General features: G+C 35.8%; 1 protein-coding gene across 1 annotated transcript in view; it reads right to left on the bottom strand.

Annotated features, from left to right (window-relative positions):
• Positions 1–7881: 7881 nt before the first annotated feature.
• The window catches only part of LOC107574133 (heparan sulfate glucosamine 3-O-sulfotransferase 2-like), a 30534-nt gene continuing 18610 nt past the window's right edge, over positions 7882–19805 (bottom strand). Inside the window, exon 2 of the mRNA XM_016260600.1 lies at positions 7882–8500. Coding sequence (XP_016116086.1) covers positions 7882–8500 — 619 coding nt within the window. The remainder of the gene's footprint in view (positions 8501–19805) is intronic.

The following is a 19805-nucleotide window of genomic DNA, read 5'->3' as shown; positions in this document are numbered from 1 at the left end:
TTTTTGTTTTTCTATGTCAAAAAATCCCTATTTTAGGAAAAAGGTGCAATGTTGCTGATGACTGTTATGAATTGAAAGCCACTGTGTTCTGGAGCTGGAAGAGGTTTGCTCACGTGAACGTTCTGTACATAATAAGAAATCCTTTGAAGGTGGGACATGCCTGTCATCCTATAAATCATCCATAGGCATGTATTCGTCTCTGGCAGTGTGGCCAGGCACCGTTCTCATTATCCAGTGTGGGCTTGCCTCTCGGTGAAGAGTGGTGAGGTGAGGCGCTTTGATAAAACTACTTCACAAAGTCGCCGTCACCATTAACGGCTCTTGCTCTCATGTGAATGCGATGAGGATAGGGATTAGAAAAACACACTGTGATTTTTAGCACCCATAAAATTGATTTAAAGCCGTATCAAAACATGACAAGCTTTTTACAAGTGTCATGTACTTTTACAGAGAGGGACCCATTTTCCAGCTCTGTGCTTTGCTCATCAGTTTGGCATTGCACGCAGCAGGGCAGAGGTGATTACTTTAGAGAATTAGATTTAATCACTTAAAATGCTGAGGGAACCATTCTTGGGCCATATTACTGCTCGGAAATTTGGTTTGTTTGTTCCCCATTGGACTTTATTTAACAAGCTTTAATATTATGGAAGGCTTTTTTCAAATTCCAACTATATATTAGAAAAGCATTAATAAATATTTGTTTTAATATTTAACTTATAAATAAAAAGCTTTTTTTTGTTGTTGTTTAAAAGGCGTTTCCAAGAAAATCAGCTCTCAACTTTATAACATATGTATTCTGAATGAAAATGAGGAGAGGCATGCTAACTGGCAATTTCCATGAATGTGAACTTTGGTATCCAATTATTATTTTAATTTTTTTAAGATGCACAGATCTGTTAAAATAACTCTTATCTAACATGCAGTTAACTAAAGGCTAGATTTAAATGCATCAAATCACTCCCTGCCCTTAATTTTTTCACACCTTAGATGATTTGACCTTTTTCTCTGTATTCAACATTAAAAATCATACATAGGCTAAATTTCATAATTTTGACCAAATCAGTGGAATATGTATTCATGCATATGTACTAAAAGTCTTCTTGCAGACAAGTCACCTGAAAAGACCACCATTTTGACACCCCTATAACAGTGCAAGAAGTAAATTATTGAATTTTCTCAGGTTTTTACAAATGTATGTATGTATATGTACAGTGGAGATCAAAATTAGAGAACAACCTACAATTTTCTAGATTTCAAGGTCACTGCTTAGTACTATTTGAATTTATCCTAAAAGGAGTAAAAGTGCAGTTTTTAATCATATTTCATAAATTAATTGTATTCTGAAGCACAGTATAAAAAACTTAAATGAGATTAGTGCTGGGCGGTTTTACTGAAAATCTGTATCACCTTTTTTATTTGTTCACTGTTTCACTGTTTATCACAGTTTCCCCATGACTGTGCCTTATGCATCAGATTGGATGAAACGGTTGTAGAACCACATTTTCCAATCCAAACAAACATGCTACATACAGTATGAGCAGTTTTTGATGTAAATTAGATTGTAGAATTAAAAAATTTAAAGCAAAAACAGAATGGCCTGACCTAAGCTTTGTGAAGTTATGCTACATGAAACATATCTGCACGAAACAGAAACGGTGGACGCCGGGCTGCATGAGAACGCAAATTCACTCTCTGACAGAAGGTGGCGCTTATGGAAAAGCAGCAATACAGCGTTTCCTTGCTTACCACTGTAAACAAAGCAGCGCTGGGCTTTTAAATACTACACTAATATGCATTATATGAAGGTAAGATGAATAGAAAATATAATCTAAACTTTTCTGAAGATAGTCAGTTCCCCTACATACGAGATACATTCATATAGATACATTCAATTCAGTATTTAGGATTTTCTTTCAATAAGTCGCACATCGTGAACAGTGATCTTGCTCTGGCTGCTACAGTATTTTCTTCTTTTTGCATTTGTCTTTAGAGTCTCTGGCTTTTGTTAACGGCCATTTACAGTCAGTTTTAAAGAATTAGTTGTGTGTTATTGATAGTTCTCTAACCAATAGTCAGAAGTGTATGATCTCCTCTCAATTCACGACGCAATCTAAATTGTTTAGCCACTAGTATGCCGTTTAATATATTTTTTTTTAAAGTTCAAATTCATACGTTGAAGCTAAGAACAATGAAATAATGAAATGGCCAGCCCAGAGTCGTATATATATATATATATATATATATATATATATATATGAGAGGTATATATATATATATATATATATATATATATATATATATATATATATATATATATATACACTGTAATTGTAATTGCACTGTAAATTACCGTGAATTTAACGGTAAAAGACTGTAAAAATGCTACAGTAAAAACCTGTTAAATGATTAACGGTAAATTCCCCTACTAAATACGGTGAAAAACTGTATTGGACATTAATTTTACAGTATATATATATATATATATATATAAACAAAACACACACATAACAAAGTATTAAAAATATGAAATGTACAAGATTCAAATGGTGAAATTAAGCACTTTATTTTGATCCTTAAGCCATCTGAATTGCACTTCTCCATGAGTAAAATATGAATGAATAAAAGTAGATATTTCTTTTTCTTTTTCAATAATGGTGAGTAAAAAGAGGTGCATAATCTTCATAAAATGTTGACTGCCAAACCCAAGAGGTGAAAAAAGAGAAGTCTCTTTTGCTCACCAATGCTGCACTTATTTGATAAAAACTAAGGTATTTTGAAATATTATTATATTCTAGAATAGCTATTTTCTATTTAAATATTTATTTAAATATAATTTATTCCTGTGATGCCAAGCTGAATTTTCAGCATCATTACTCCAGTCTTCAGTGTCACACCATCCTTCAGAAATCATTTGAGTATGCTGATTTGCTGCTCAAGAAACATTTCTTATTATCAGTGTTGAAACCATGATTGTGTCATTTTTGTCAGGATTCCTTGATAAATAAAAAAATCAAAAGAACAGCATTTATTTGAAATGGAAACGTCTTGTAACATTATAAATGGCTTCACTGTTTCTTTTGATCAGCTGAATGTGTCCTTGCTGAATAATGTCTTAAAAAAAATAAAGCTCACATACCTTAATCTTTTGAATGGTATTTTTAGTTTGACCTCATGAGGTTGTTATGCACCTGTTTTCACTGACCATTATTGAAGAAGAAAAACTAAAATCTCATTTTATTCATTCATATTTTATTCATGGAAAGTGCCATTTACATGTCTTATTAAAGGACCCAAATAAAGTGCTTGATTTGAATCAGGTGGCAGAAATCCACAGTCTTGTGGCCTGATTAAATGTGACCACGTTCAATGCAAAAACAGCTCCCCCCCCCCCCACCACTAACAAGGATGAACTAATACTGCATGAAGACAGACATTTCTGGCATGTTGTTCATTAGGTGAGACAGTGTTGTGACACTCATAGCCCTCTGATGGCCTCGCTCGTTCTACATGCCAGTCTGAGCTCTAAATGCTGAAACCGCTGCAGGACACAACACCGTCTCTGACTTGACAGCTATGACAAGGGGTTGGCCTTATCAAATCAAGATGGAATGCTAATTGAGAGGCTTTTTGCAGAAAACTTGTGGTGCTTTTGTGCAGACATTTGTAACAAACTACTTTGCTTTACCAGAGATCACATATTTTGTGTGTCATGCACAAAAGCAGCTACAGCAAACCTTGCGTCCCCTCGATACTCTGACTTTTGAACAGTTCTCAGCAGGTATTTCCGTCCATTGACATCTGTGGGATTTTGGGTATACTTCAGACTTTTTTTCCCCTCATAGTAAGACAAAATGCTTTTTCTAATATACACTGTATGGCTAATACTGGCAAGTTCTTGAATTTTATTGTAATACTGATGCATGTTAGTTGTGTGAGCACATGAAGGGCACATTTTTTTATTTGTTGTTGTTTTTTCTGTTTTGCTGAAATGGAATGAATTTCAGCAGATGGATGATGATTCTTCAGCACCTCAAATGATGTATCAAGTGTGGAGCAATATGTTTTTTTTTTGCTCATTAGCACTTCTATTTGTATTTGTAATGGTGCAACATATTGTTGCAATCCACCTTTATACCGCTAATGAGTATGCTAGTCCATATCGGCAAAAGATCTTTAACATCTGCTGTGTTATCCAAGTTCTTTAGTGGTTAAATTGATCATTTACAACTATTCAATGTTTACAATCTGGTATCTAGAAGCTTTAAATAAACTGGTTTGCATTAAAGCACAGAATCTTACATTGTGTTGCAGGTGTGAAAATGATGACAATAAAAGCTGCGTTAGCTGTTTTTTTTCCACACAATTTCCAACACATTGACATTTTTGCCCAGTTTTGCTACAAATCTGAGATTAGTAGTGCTTATTACATTGACAAGTTGTTTAAAAATGTGATTGTATTTATTTATTTGTTTATTTTAGAACACAGTGTCCCCACTAGCTGATAGGTGTCCTCGTTAAACAGCTTTTTAGCTATTAGAAAACTAACAGAAATGCTCAGAAAAGGCAGGGAAAGGGTTACAATCTTATTAAAACCCTTCTTAACTGTCCTTGATATTGACAAAATATGGATTCTTGAGTAGTGTGAAAATCATCATCCATTGCATCTCTAGATATTAACTTCTGCATCAGCCATTGAAAACTCACATTGGTCAGCCATTATGCGGGACGCTGTCATGGGCCATTTAAAAGCTCAAGAATAACATCCTAATGCACAATCGCACTCTCCAACCATCATACCTGACTTTGTTGACATTACTTATTAAAGTTGAGGTACAAGATGCTTCTGAAAAGCTCAAAGTTCATGACATTTTCAGCACTGTCTGTTTATTTCTCGTTATTTACTTTGAAGGTTAAACTGGCCTCTACCAGTAATTGCGCTGTTTCCTCCCTCATGATCATAGCAAATCAATGGTAGACCTTTTCAGGACACGCTGATGTGTTTTAAAGAACTAATGCTTGATTCATTGCTCTGACAGATGGACTGAAGCTCTGCTTCAATCAAAATACTGCAAATACTGCATTCATAATAAAGGACTTCACCGCACATAAAAGATGAAAGAAAAATGACCATTAGATGAGTAAACCCACAACATTTTCTCATTTATAGATTTTATCCAAGGGTCTGTATCACTAAAGCTAGTTTTTGAAAGGATGAGACAGTATGGGGCATATGAGGACACTATTTTCTGTCCATTTTCTGTCCTCATTGTCCACTTATGTCTTGAACAAAAAAACACTGTAATTTGAGTTGCCTCTAGCTTAAATTATAATTGTTATGTATATAAATTTATGGAAGTATATTAATGACAAATGTCTTTGGAAGAAAGCATGTTGAATTGCACTACACTAAATGAATACATAAATTATTGCAATTTCTTTGTAATTATTTGTGAAATGTAGAAATTTCTGAGGGAAAATTGTTTCACCACCAAAGTTTTTTAGTGGATAGAACTTTTTTTGTTGCTCCCCAAAGAACCTTTTAGTGAACGGGTCTTAAAACAACCACTTTTCATGGTGTGAGGAATATTTTAATAATCTGAAGAACCTTTTTTCCACTATAAAGAACCTTTTTTGCAATGGAAAGATACCATGAATATGAAAGGATCTTCATGGAAGCATCGATGCTAATAAAGAACCTTTATTTTTAAGAGTATAATTGGGGAAAGAATGCATTGCGTTAAAAGTGCTTTCATTTTAATGCATTGTATTTTCAGGGCTTGCATTTTTGGGGGCTGAAATTCAACGTAGGTGTATATTTAAGCATGCACATTTTATGTGCATTTAATATATTTAAGCACATATTCAATTGGTAAAATTCACACAATTTTGTTATTATAATTGATATTAAAATATTCAGCTTTCAAAGTTAATTTCCTAAATATTCAGTTTAAAAATTCCACCCATATCATTCAATTTCAGTCCATTTTATTTAGTTTTACAGATTCACTTACACAAATTTGGTTGTTCAAATTCACTTGGATATTCAACATTGCACGTCCAAGAATTGCAGATTTTTTTCAGGCAATTCAGGATGCATTTTCATATATTTGTCATTAATTTACTTCCACAGAAATTTAACATGACTGTTTTCCACCTACTGTATGACCTTGATAATTACTTTTTTTTTTGTCACTGTACCTTTATGATTTTGTATGCAAATGACACCTGGCGTAGTTCACACTCTTGTTCATCAAGTTCAGTAGGCATTTAAATCTAAACATTAGATTCAATCTAAACAGGAACACAGTAAACACGAGCAGCCCAATTTAAACATTTTCATGGCTCTGGCATCAATGCTCTGAGGATTTCTGAATGAATGGGGAGAGAGCTGAGTGTTTAATGTTTGATTATGTTACATACTGTAGCGCATCAAAAGAGCAAGAAAATCTTATTTTCCCTTTTATTTTATATTTTTTTACCATAAACATTTATGCACTAAATTACCTTTTTCTACTGTTAGAATTGTGCATCATAATGACCAATGAAAAGATGTTGACAAGTTTATCCACCGGCCTTGAGAGGTATATAAAAAAACAACAACAAACAAACAAAAAAACAAAACAAAAATTTTTTTTAGTTTTCATTGTATGAACATAATCTGAATTAACTTCTCATACTGCATTGAGAATGAAAGTGATTTTTTTTTTTTTATGATTCATTAAATTTGTTTTCCTGTGTTACATTTTGTGAGCTAAACTTAATGACACACCTCAGCAGTCACTGTATGCTTTACGGGTTTCTGTTTCATATCAGGATTAACTTGGTTGAGTGTTTTAAACAGTAACAGGAGGGCAATGAACAAAACAAACGCCATGACACTGAACAAGAACTTCTCACTTATTCTGTTTAATGACCTTGCATGGGTTCTAAATGTATTAAAGCATTTCATTTTCAAAGGCAATGAGCTACAGTACATACAACTTTGTATTTTACCCATATTTAATCTTTTTTTTATATATATTAAGAGCACTGGGTCTTAATTAGTTTGAGGTGTTCTGTTCTGTCCTTTTGTCCTGCAAACTGATTCAAAGGGATAGTTACCCCCCCCCCCCAAAAAAAAATGTATGTCATCATTTACTCACCCTCCAAACATACAGTATATGAAATATACTACTGTTCAGAAGTTTGAGGTTGGTAAGACTTTCAATGCATTTAAAGGAAGTCTATTATGCTCACCAATACTTTATGTATTTGATCAAAAATACAGTAAAAATGAATTATTATAATTTAAAATAGCTGTTTTCATAAATGTAATTTATTCCTTTGATGGCAAAGCTGAATTTTCAGCATAATTACTCCAGTCTTCAGTGTCACATGATCATTCAGAAATCATTGCAATATGCTGATTTGCTGCTCAAGAAACTTTTCTTTTTGTTATCAATATTGAAAGCAGTTGTGCTGATTAATATTTTTTGGGAACTGTGATATATATATTTTTTTGTTCATGATTCTTTGATTAATAGAAAGCTCAAAAGTACAGAATCTTTTGTAACACCATAAATGTTTACTTTCACTTTTGATCAATTTAATGCATCCTTGCTGGGGATTTTTTTTTTTTTGAAGGGTAGTGTATATATAATAGACTGGAGGGTGCAAAAACTCCATAAAGGTAGTATAACAGTATAGTCCATATGCATTTCTGGAAAATAAGCAATCTGCATGTTCTTCTAAAATTATGTTCCACAGAAGAAAAACAGGCATACATTTTTGGAACAATGTCAGAGTGAGTAAATTATGACAGAATTGACATTTCAAGGTGAAATATCCCTTGAAGATGTATTCATTGTCAGACAATAGAGGCTGGTTTCACCAAGGTCCTCCTCAGTCCCATCTGAAGTCATGACCCACCATTTCATAAAATTTCACATTGAATGGCCTATAAAATTCTCTAAGCTGCTCAATGACTTCCTGGTCAATCTGAATGTGAGTTCTGCCCTTGGACTTGCCCAGACAGCGGGGCTGGCTGCTGCTTTCCGGCTTCTTCAGGCACGGGAAGCCTTTCGTTCGGTTGAAGTAGAAGTGCTTGTCCGTGATGATGCGTTTGAGCCCCAGGAAATCCTGCACCCGTCCCAGCTCTCCGGCCGGATCCGTGATGAGCCGCTCCCCGCTGACAAAATGGATCTGCGATAGACGGAAGTATTGCAGCCAGTTCTCCAAGTGTAGGATGTACATGCCTATGCGGATGGCATTCCAGGAGGTGTCCACGATGCCTTGACTCCTGTTCTTGAAAGCTAGTTCCTCAAAAGAAGGGATGTCGGGCTTCTTCGACAGGGTCTGTGTGTAGTCGGAGATCGCCCTCGTGACAGGGTTCCGCACTACTACGATCAGCTTTGTTTCACGAGACATGCTTGAGATGCGCCGCGGTGCCTCCCGTGTCACAAAGTAACTTGGTGTTTTCTCCATGGTGATCTGGCTGTCCAGAGTACGTGGCATAAGGCCCCTTTGAAAAGACAAACAGAAATATTCATCAAAATGAATGTCTAACGTAGGTAAGGTTCACAACATCGGCTTTTCCATGTAAGCCACCTACATTAATATTGGCACTCTTGGTTGGTAAATATGCGCAGTAAAACTGGATTTTTAACACACACACACACACACACACACACACACACACACGTTTACTTTTGTGAATAGTGGGGACATCCCATAGGCGTAATGGTTTTTATACTGTACAGACCGTATATTCTATTGCCCTACACCAACCCTACCCCTAAACCTACCCCTCACAGGAAACTTTGTGCTATTTCAGATTTTCAATACACTCCATTCTGTGTGATTTATAATCGTTTTGAAAAGTGGGTAAATGGGGTAATGTCCTGAAAAGTCACCTTCTCCTTGTAATACCTATCATACCTTTGTCATTATACAAATGTATGTCCTCATTTGTCACAAAAACGCGTACACACACACACATTTATATACAGTATATATATATATATATATATGAACATATAAAATGTATAAATAAAATATTTGAAGGCGTTTATTTGGATGCGTTTATTGAAGGCAACTTGCATTACATTCAAGCTATTATCATCTTTTTATGCATTCCCTGGGAAGTGATCCCATTACTTTGCCGTTGTTAGTGCAATATATTTATATTTTTAAATAATTTTATTATTTTATTTTAATTATTTTGCTTTAATTACAGCAATAATTAAATACTTAAAATAAATATTCTTACCCTGAAGGAAATATTTATTTTAGCATTTGGCAGATGCTTTTGTCCAAAGCTTCTTGCATTGCATTCAAGCTATACATTTAGCTCCCTGGGAATCAAACCCTTAAAACAAACTTTTTTTTTTTTTTGCATTAATCTTTTGAGTTACATTGAGTTAGAGGAACGTAATAATTTGCATCAAAAAAACTATTTTAAATATCAAACATAACAGCAAACACTAACAGGTATTTCCCTTTAATAATAATAATAACAATAGTAATAATAATAATAATAATAATAATAATTTCAATCTACTTTCTCCTTTCAATATTCTGCCAATGTTCTCCATACCCAGTCCTATAAAAAGCATGCTAGGAACTAGAAATCCACTTCCCAATTTTTGTTACTTAAGTTACTTAAAAAAATAAGTTACTTAAAAAAAATCAATAAACAAAGAAATCAGTTTAAATTACAATTTTAAGTTGATGTAATGATCAACATTATGTCAAAAGAACTCATCAAAATAATGTTGTGATATAATTGTTTTAATGTTTACCACATTTAACTGGTAACTATTACTATTATTATTGCTCATACTTAGCAAAAGTACAAAGCACAAACCCAAGTATTAAAATTTAGCATGCGACTCGCTATTCATGTCCCTACAGACATGAACGATACATCAAATTGTTGGGGTGTGCAATTGCTTTTCCAAGCAGTCTGACATTTGGCAAATAAAACGAGGACAAAATTCTACATGAAGGAGGAACCACACTTTTGACTTGAGTAAACAACCATCTCGCAATAACATAGCAATCGCTTAGTAACATGCTAAAAACCACTCACCCATAGTACCTTAGCAACCTCATAGCAACCCTGGCAGCAAACCATTGTGAGTTTTCCACAGGAAAACACCACTCGCATTTCCTCAGAGAGTGAAAAAAATGTATTTGAGGAAACTATATAAGCAACCCTGGCATTTTCTTTTCACAGCCTTGAGAGGAAAAAGCGAGATAGCTTGTGGAACGTGGTCACCCCTCACATTAGTGTAGACTCCAGCATGACAAATAGGAATTCAGTTACAGAAAGTGACAAAATAATCAGAGCACACACATGAGGTTTTAACACTCGCCGGCAATATTTCTAGTCTCTTATCTCCCTGGTGAGTGTGATGCTGAAGGGTATGGGGAAATTATCAAATCTCAGGCACATCCTTTACTCCTGCTCATAAATCACCATCACCTGCATTACAGATGCACAATAGAGAGTAAGGTTCGGCAAATCTGGGACATGCGAAATAGGTCATTATTTTCACAAGTTTCTTCACGAAACCATAGAGTCCAACTTTAGAGTTGTTCTGACTTGAACTGATGAACTACACAAGGTGATATCCACTCGGTCACAGTTCTGTTGTTGTAGCAGATAGCTGCTGCCCCGTCAACCTCTTTGAAGGAGCGAGCGTATTAACGGTGCCGTAAGCAATTTTTATGGAACGGCACGCAGAAAACTTCCCTCTTACCTGACAGATATCACTGAAACAGGTGTCTTGAGAAATCACACTCGTTTCTGTGACAGCCCTAGGCAGGAATACTGCTATCTGAATGCAGGATGTTACCGTTTAGCCAGTCAGAAGACTCTGAAGTGTTAAGTCAATTTGAGTGTTCGGCTTCGCTGACATTTGGAATTACAGATGGTAATTCACCATATTTTCTAGATGCATGTTATTGTCATCCATGCATACTATAATTTTTAAACAAATTTTTTTCTTTCAAGCTTGTAGTTTTTAATAAAAATATCATAACTGGATCTTCTGGAAAAATGGTAGACTTTTCTCTCTGCTGAAGCATGCTCTACTCCAAGTATGCTGAACTCCAATCTTTTCATCAGCATAAACCCCATCTTTTGCAAGCCCTCATTCATTTTTTTTTACTCATTAATCTGTTTCACTCGGATGAATGCCACAATACGTAAGAAAAGATCTGCTGCTACTTCTGTTACATCACAACTTAAAATTTCTCTACAGTGTCGCTAAATGCGACAATTGCAAGTGTTTAAACCTGTGAATCTTGCCTGATTATAAATGTTAAACCTGATGAGAAAATGTTACTGTTTAATGAGGTTACGATTTCATATGAATTGATGTGATTTGTATGTAAATGTCAAGATTCGGAAGAAAAGATCTGTTACTACTTCCATTACACATTCAAATGTCACTAAATGCGTCTAATTATAAATTATCTCATGAGAAAACATTACTATTTAATGAGGTTGCGATTTCATATGAAATCGTATGACATGATTGATATGAAAATGTAACATTTTTACAAAACAAAAAAAAGCATGCATAAAGGTCCACTCCTAATCCTAACTGTCAGAGTGACGTAAGCATATAGGTATGAATGAAACTGCATACATTCATGCACATTAGCCACCAATTTGTTGAAATATCCTAACAAATATTTTTTTTCACTCAAATTTGCACAAATATGTTGGAGCTGTGACAGTGCCAGTGGATAGTCCACATGCTTGTTTGATACATTGAGATATGAGCTCAAACCTGGATTTTCTAAATGTATTTCTTACCTTCTCTGCAACATTCCCTGTCCTTTCTCCATCACTGAATTAATAAAAGTGGCATAAAGGCCCCCCCCCCAAAAAAAAAACATATCAATGAGTCTTGTTAAATATTTTGTACAAATGTTCCCCGCTAATGTACTTTTCTATATTATTGATCAAGTAAACTTGTAAGGTATCAACATTAGCTAATTCATGAGAAATTTGCTACATTTACAAATCCCTCATATTTTTTTCTTCCGAGACAGTATTAAACCAGAGCTATAAAGGAAATTTTTATGTGATTACATCAGCGTTCATCCATTAAATTGAGAATTACAGCTATAAGGCAGGATTAGTGAGGGCTTAAGAATTTAAATCTTAGCGACAGACTGTAATAAAGATGGAAATTATATTGACCATCTTACTGTATGGAACACAGGGGTCAGAGAATAACCTCGGTGGTCCACAAGTTGTGACTCATTCCCCATTCATAATGGGCTTTCCTAAAGCAGGAGTTTCTATACTTTACCTCCATAGTCCTGAAAATATTGATCCATTTAGCTTGATTTATAAATGGTGCTGTGCTGGCCAGGGTGTCTCTGTTAGCCTTAGCTGTTCAGGGCCAGAGGCAGCCATTAATCTTGCATGCGGCACAATGGAGCTTCACCCACTAAACAACTTTACTGTGTGTTTGAATGCATAGCACCAATCACAGCCTTATACTGATGCAATGCATAATTCAGTTACATAGTCAAACTTGTATTACTTTCCAGACATCCATCAAAAATGCACTCAGAAAAAAATATTTTTCTGATTCTCTTATTTTTGTAACACCAGACTTCATTTTCCTTGCAAACTCTATCACTTTTTCATGCATCGCTAATGGAGAATTTATGCTTTATTAAACTCAAACGAAGTGCACTATAATTTTCCTCAGTGAATACTGATTTTTATTATGTGAATATTTGTGTGAAATTATTATTAAATTGAATGGAAAAGTCGTTTTTTTAGAATTGTGTGTCCTCTTTCAATATTTATTAAAAGAAACTCTTCGGCCCAAACCCCAATTTATTTTGTGTTTGCGCCACCGCCTACCTCTGTATTTGTGGTTCTTTAATTAATTGCATTTTCAAAAATCAAAAGATGGCATGAATTTTCCAGTCTGCCTGTTATCACATCACTGATGTGCCTCTCATCTGCTGTCTTGAGATCAGGGCTGGCAGGTGCTCTGTTGCTTACATAAGAGTCTGCTCTTTTAGAAGAAAATTCATTCAGCAAGAAGAGTGAAGGCTAAGTTAGCTGAAAGCTGGAATAGAGAGGTGCTAATTGCAAAGTGGTGCATAGAAGCATACTGTTGGGTCCACAGTGAAGACTAGCCAGAGAAGTAGCCATAAGTGGAAAAGGTTCCTGGCACTTTGTAAAACATTTTTTGAAAGCTTTGATTTTTGTGTCTAATGTAGACACGAAACTGGATGGTAACAAGAAAAGATTGTGAAAAGCAGTAGAAGTAGAGGCTTGTTAGAGCTTCACTTAATTTATTTAAGGAGCTCTAAATAATGCCTGAAGAATGCTGACCGTTAGTATTTTCATTCATCTCAATGGTAGTTAGTCAGCTGGCACAGAACTATCCAGAAGTACGTGATTTAAAATCTTCTATCATGGCTGCTCAGTTCTGGATACCTGAACTGTTTTTGAGCCAATCACCTGAGCCACAATGCGATGCGACTAATTATTCACAGGAAAAATTATGTCATGATGATGCTGTGCTGTGACAAGAAAAGTGGCACTTTTAAGAGTTCTCCAGAATTACTATAATAAATCTGCAACAATATAATGACATATCACCTATAAACATGCAAAAAATTTATTTGAATATACTTCAAAGTCAGATGGTGTAGTTAAAACCAAGGGTTTGTTTCCCAAAACCCTTGTTAGCTAACTATGTGAAGTTCTATTGTTACCAAAATGATTCATCAGTTATTTCACCCACTACAGTAGGGTGACCATACGTCCTCATTTTCCTGCACATGTCCTGGCTGGGATTTCTAAATTGCCTTTCATACTTGTTGAACGTAATGACTAAAAAGTAGTTTTACCAATAGCGTGCCGGGATTGTACATAATTGACCAAAAGAAAGCCAAACCCAGACATTTTAAGCTATTTAAAATCCGGGCCAAGACATGTCTAGGAAAAAGAGTCACCCTACTGTAGTTCCAGCGAACATTTGCAAACAGCACTACAAACTTATGTGGCTGGAATTAGCTTTCGACCTGTGGTTTATAAGCATAGCTTGTAGTTAATCTGACTTGGACTTAAAAAGATAATGCTCTTGAGCAAATAAGCAAGCTACACTCTAAACAATGCTGGGTTGTTTCAACCCAACTTTGGGTCAAATATGGACTAACCCAACCGTTGGGTTAAATTTTTACATTGAGTTGGGTTAGTCCATATTTGGCCCAAAGTTGGGTTGAAACAACCCAGCATTTGCATAAAAACTCAAATTTAATTCTACGCCTTTCAGTTGTCAAGCGAATATAAGCACCATTTCTGAAGAATGCACATGTGAGTATGGCTCATGACTCAGAATATGACATTCATTAGGCAAAACAACAGAGAGCAAAAACAGTTAGGCAGTCCTGTGATGCCATGTTCATTATTTACAGGAATTTGATCTTGAACTAATTAATTTTTAATTTGATCCTAAACTAAGTTATTACGAACACCAGTGTAACATCATTAACAACAGTTCTATATTGTTGAACTAACATGATTTGAATGACGGTTGCTATGCTTTTAGAAAACAGCTGGACTAGCTGGTTAATTTCTCCAACGATGCATTGCACTAAGCAGCGAGCTACATTGTTGTACAGAAAACGCATGCTAACCGGCCAATAACCAACCTTTGCAAATAGTTTTTTTTTTTACACTACTTAGCATAAGAATAAAAAGACAATCTGAAAGCAAAATGTGTACATAGAGTCCCAAAAGTACCCTGTAATAGGAATGATCTTAATAGCAACTGCAAGCATGCGAAAAATGTAAACATTTTAATCACTGGCATAATTCCTCTGCAATTACATAATTAAGACGCTTATCATGGTGCAGCAAAGGAAACATTTTTATCTTTTCCTATTGAATTAACTTTGAAGTCAGTCTCTTGCAGAATTAAAGAGAATTAATTCCTAATTGAATTTCTATCATAAACAAGTAAGACATAAAACAATTACTGAAACGAACAATCCTAGGGGAATGTTCCACTGTAAAATTTACTTCGGCCCTGAATTTTTCCAAGCCCTGCATTTATTAGATCACTGTATCTGTAGACACAGGTCTACATAATGGAGCATATCCTGATGTCTGGTATCACTGGCTTTCAATTTTAATGCAGATTGACATTCTAATTCATCAGGGGGCTTAGGCACTACTTACTGCCAACAGATCCACCACCTCAGAGAAATGAGAAATGACATCAGGCAAAGGTCTGATATTACATCTGAAAGTTACAGTGCTGTTAATTGTCTGCCAGAGCACAATGTACTCCTGTTGTCTTTTCTGCTGAAGAGAAGTTTTCAGAGAGCCAGGCAGCTCTTATGATATGTCTGGGATCTGCTGACAAGGTCGTGAGAGCTCTGGAGAACAAGCTCTTTGAATTGCATCAGCTAGTGTCATATTAATACCACCAACCTGAAGTTATCCTCTCAAATTAAAAGTCTCCTGCAAACCTTTTGTCAGCCCAGGCATCTCTATTCTCGGGCCACATTGTGACCTGGACGATAAATGCAAAAAAACACAACTTCAGACAAAAGTGCTAAGTGCAAACCAATGTGCCGTTCCTACTGAGGTCATTGATTCTGATTAAAAAAGGCTTCTGGCCAACCTGCATGCTGAGATTACTTTCTTCTGTGCCGCACCTTTGTGTTCCACACGTTGAAATATGTTTGTTTAATAGATGACAGTGCACATTTGCAGTAAAGGGACACAGGATGCAGAAGACCTTTTAGAAACCATCTAATCTCATTCTGCTCAGGGACAATTTGAGTATTCCAGCCTATTTAGACTAGATGATGTGGTTCGGACAATGTTAAATAAATTCATATTGTGTCTGATTTCACACTGGCACAATATTCAGAAAGTGTTCGGGTGAGAGATAATGTACAAATGAGGCGCATCTGTGATCACATTTGTATTTGTACGTAAAGTGTGGTTTTAGCACACATAGGAGCAGATTTACTAATAGACTGCACACTTGCAGACCCTCTTTTGACATTAACAAATCTACTGTCAGGATTTACTAAAGACACGCAGTGAAAAATTGCATTTGCTGGAGTTTCCCTTATAGATGCAAAATTTAGAGAGGAGTATTTAAATGAATTATGCAATGTGATTTACTAAGGTTTGCACCTCAGAAAAATGAGAGGCTTCACAGAATAAAAAAAAAGAAGCTGATTCCAAATCATCAGTTCTCAATCTGCTGGATTTATCTGCTGCATTTGACACTGTGAATAATCAGATTCTTCTATCCACCCTCTCATCACTGGGCATCACAGGAACTCCAATTCTCTGGTTTTAATCTTATATCACAGGTAGGTCTTTCAGGGATGCCTGGGGAGGGGAGGTATCCAAAGCACATCAACTGGTCACAGGGGTTCATCAGGGATCAGTTCTTGGTCCCCTCCTTTTTTTCATATACAGTACATCACTGGGACTCATCATACAAGCACATGGTTTCTTCTACCATTGCTGTGCTTATGATACACATCATACATGCTCTATCTTTAATTTCAACCAAAGGATCCAATGGTAGCTGCGCAGATATCAGGCTGCCTGGCGGACATCTCGGCATGGATGAAATAACATTACCTGCAGCTCAGCCTGGCAAAGACTGAGCTTTTCGTCTTCCCTGCCACTCCGACTCTAGATTCATCAACAATTACCCCATCAAGGTCAGAAATCTCAGAGTAATCTTTGATGACTAGCTGACCTTCAAGGACCACATTGCAAAGACAGCATGTTCATGCAGGTTTGCAATGCACAACATCAAAAAGATCAGGTGCTTCCTAATGGAGCCTGCTACACAACTTGTCCAGGCCCTTGTCATTTCTAGGCTTGACTATTGCAATGCTCCCATGTCTGGACTTCCATCATGTGCAATCAAACATCTTCAAATTATTCAGAATGCAGCAGCATGACTGGTCTTCAATGAGCCCAAGAGAGCCCACATCACACCTCTCTTTATCTCCTTGCACTGGCTACTGGTTGCGGCTCACATCAAGTTCAAGTCATTGATGCTTACATACAGAACAGCCATAGGCTCCATACCCTCCTCTTCCTCTCACTCTTCCGAATGTACATCCCCTCCAGAAGCCTGAGGTTGGTGAGTGATGCCTCTGAAAACTCATCTCTTCCATCAACATTTGACTGCATCCTAATAAAAAACAAAAAACAAAAACCCTTTGCTTTCACTTTCCTTAATCCCTCCCTGTTCTTGTACTAATCTGGATGATGTCTGAAACTTTGTATTACGAGCACTTCCTGTGTTTATTTGTCTCTTTATGATGAATCACTTGTTGTATTTGTCAATTGTAAGTCACTTTGGATAAAAGCATCTGCAAAATGAATAAATGTAAATGTAATGTCAATGTTTGCAGTCAATTTACTGCGCCATTATTTAACACCCCAAAAAGTGTGTTGTCAATATGGAAATGTTCTGGTTGCGTCTGAGTTCTTTAATTTGTGCTTTGTCAGTAGATCACCTGCAGAAATTTCCACTCCCATCTGCGCTTTTATGGGATTGCGCTCTCACGCTAATTTGCCCTGTTAATCTGTAAATCTGGCCCATAGAGTTTCATATGTTTTCACAAACACTAAAATATACATTAACGTATTGACAGCATCTAAAACATAAGCATTTTACTTGTTAACACCGTTGAAGATGTATAAATGTTTGTGAATCCTTTAAAGGTGACATATCATGAAAATCTGACTTTTCCAGGTTTTAAGTGCTATAATCAGGTCCATCGACCAACCAAGAAAACGTGAAAAAGATTAACCCAGTAACTTTGTTTTGGTAAGCCTTTTTCTGCAAGCATCTGAAAAGCGAGCACGTCAGATTTCGCTCACTTGGTGACGTTGCAAAGGGATCTCATTATAATATCACCGCCCCTTAATCTGTAAGTTTCCACCCACGGCGCCATCATTATGTTTTTTTGTAAGCGACAATGCCATGGCGAAAGTTTGAGCCAAACATGCTAACTGTTCTGTCTTTGGCTGCACAGACGAGCACATATTTAGAGTCCCAGCCTCAGAGCAGACAAATTGATTTTTTACTGTATATTGCTGCTGCCACACAGATCTAAAATAAACATGAGATTTCTTTCCCAGCAGTTTACCTTCACAGACATACCCGACTGTTTTTGTATCTCGTGTGTGATTTTATCGTAAACTTGTGTGTGAATGAGAACTTAGTTTAGTACTCACATGCTGTGATAGCCGCTTTCTGTCTTTGTGCTTCGGATGTGTGCACTCAGAAAACCGTACATCAGAAGTTTAAACTCATATGGTTTAAACGCATGATTTCAGTGCGATAAACATGCTAATCAGAACCAAAACAGATGTTTTTATTAGGTCCGAGCTGTAATGGAGCAGCTCTACTCTGGAAAAGGGGGCGGGGAGCAGCAGCTCATTTGCATTTAAAGAAACAGGCCCGAAAAACAGCGTGTTTCTGCCTCCACTCAAAATAGGCATTTTCAAAATGTTATAATAAATGATCTGTGGTGTATTTTGAGCTGAAACTTCACAGACACATTCTGGGGACACCAGAGACTTATATTACATATTGTAAAAAGGGGCATAATATGGTTTATTGAATATTTCATTAATGTAATATGTTGAATTTACTGTGTTTAAACTGAGATTAAATCAATATGTTCAATGCAGTCACATTTATTAAACAAGTTTTAACATTATAACGGTTTTAAAAATACCAAATAAAATAATAATATTGTAAAAAATAATATATTGTAAATGAGCATTGTCACCTGTACATTTACTGCATACCTATTGCCTATTACATTTTATATTGTTGAGAAGTTGTTAGTTTTAGGACATGTGGAGTTATTCACCCAAAAATATCTATATGAAAGTAGAATGCGACTATATTATATTTGTATTATAAATATTTCAACAAAGGATTCCTGAAGCTTTTTTAATGTGTCTAAAACTGTGCATATGTTAATATTTCATATTTATGTTAATATAATATTTGTTTCAGATGCAGTCAGTATGTCCATATTAACTTGTAAGGCAGCCCTATATGATAAATATTGTCACCTATTAATGTGCGGCCATTATGTATTTAGCACATCTCTTTCTTACTCTCTGATAGTACTTAATACAACAAACGTTAAAGTATTTTAATGACTGGAAAGTAAAATAATCGCAGACAGCTACTGCAGCTGATATTTTAAGCAACTGTGAAGAGAGACTGTATAAATTAGGTCTATAACAACTTCTCTAGATTCTCTAGATAGTGTCTAGAGTCTATTTTGATTCTACTACATCTATCTTTGTCTCTCTCTTTTGACTTGCGATGGCTTGTTTGGGCTATCTGTGAAACATTAGGAATAGGAATGACTTTGACTGACTTTGCAGCTCCATTTTATATATAAAACAGTTATCATTATACACTGTTCTGATGCAACCTCATGAGGATTTTTCTAAAAGTTCAGACAGACTGGGGAATGCAGCACTGCTAGAGTATAGTCAACTGTGCTTTGATTGCTGTTTTATGGCGTATTCTTTTAATCTTGTATTCCTGAACCTTCACTTCAATTTGGAACTTGTAAATCCATGATTTTGATCCTTAGAAATGTCTACCAACGTCTGATGAAAAGGTCAGTTTTGGACGTTCAGTCAATACTAAACGCCCTCCTGATGCTGTATGAGCAGGACTGGGAATAAAGTCTCTTTTCTTTTACCCTGTGCTTGACACTTTCATGCACATATAAGCACATATGACCTGTCTTAA

The sequence above is a fragment of the Sinocyclocheilus grahami genome, unplaced genomic scaffold (genome assembly GCF_001515645.1).
Source record: "Sinocyclocheilus grahami isolate Dianchi unplaced genomic scaffold, SAMN03320097.WGS_v1.1 scaffold2126.1, whole genome shotgun sequence".
NCBI classification, from domain to species: Eukaryota; Metazoa; Chordata; class Actinopteri; order Cypriniformes; family Cyprinidae; genus Sinocyclocheilus; species Sinocyclocheilus grahami.
This window is presented reverse-complemented; position numbering and strand designations above follow the sequence as displayed.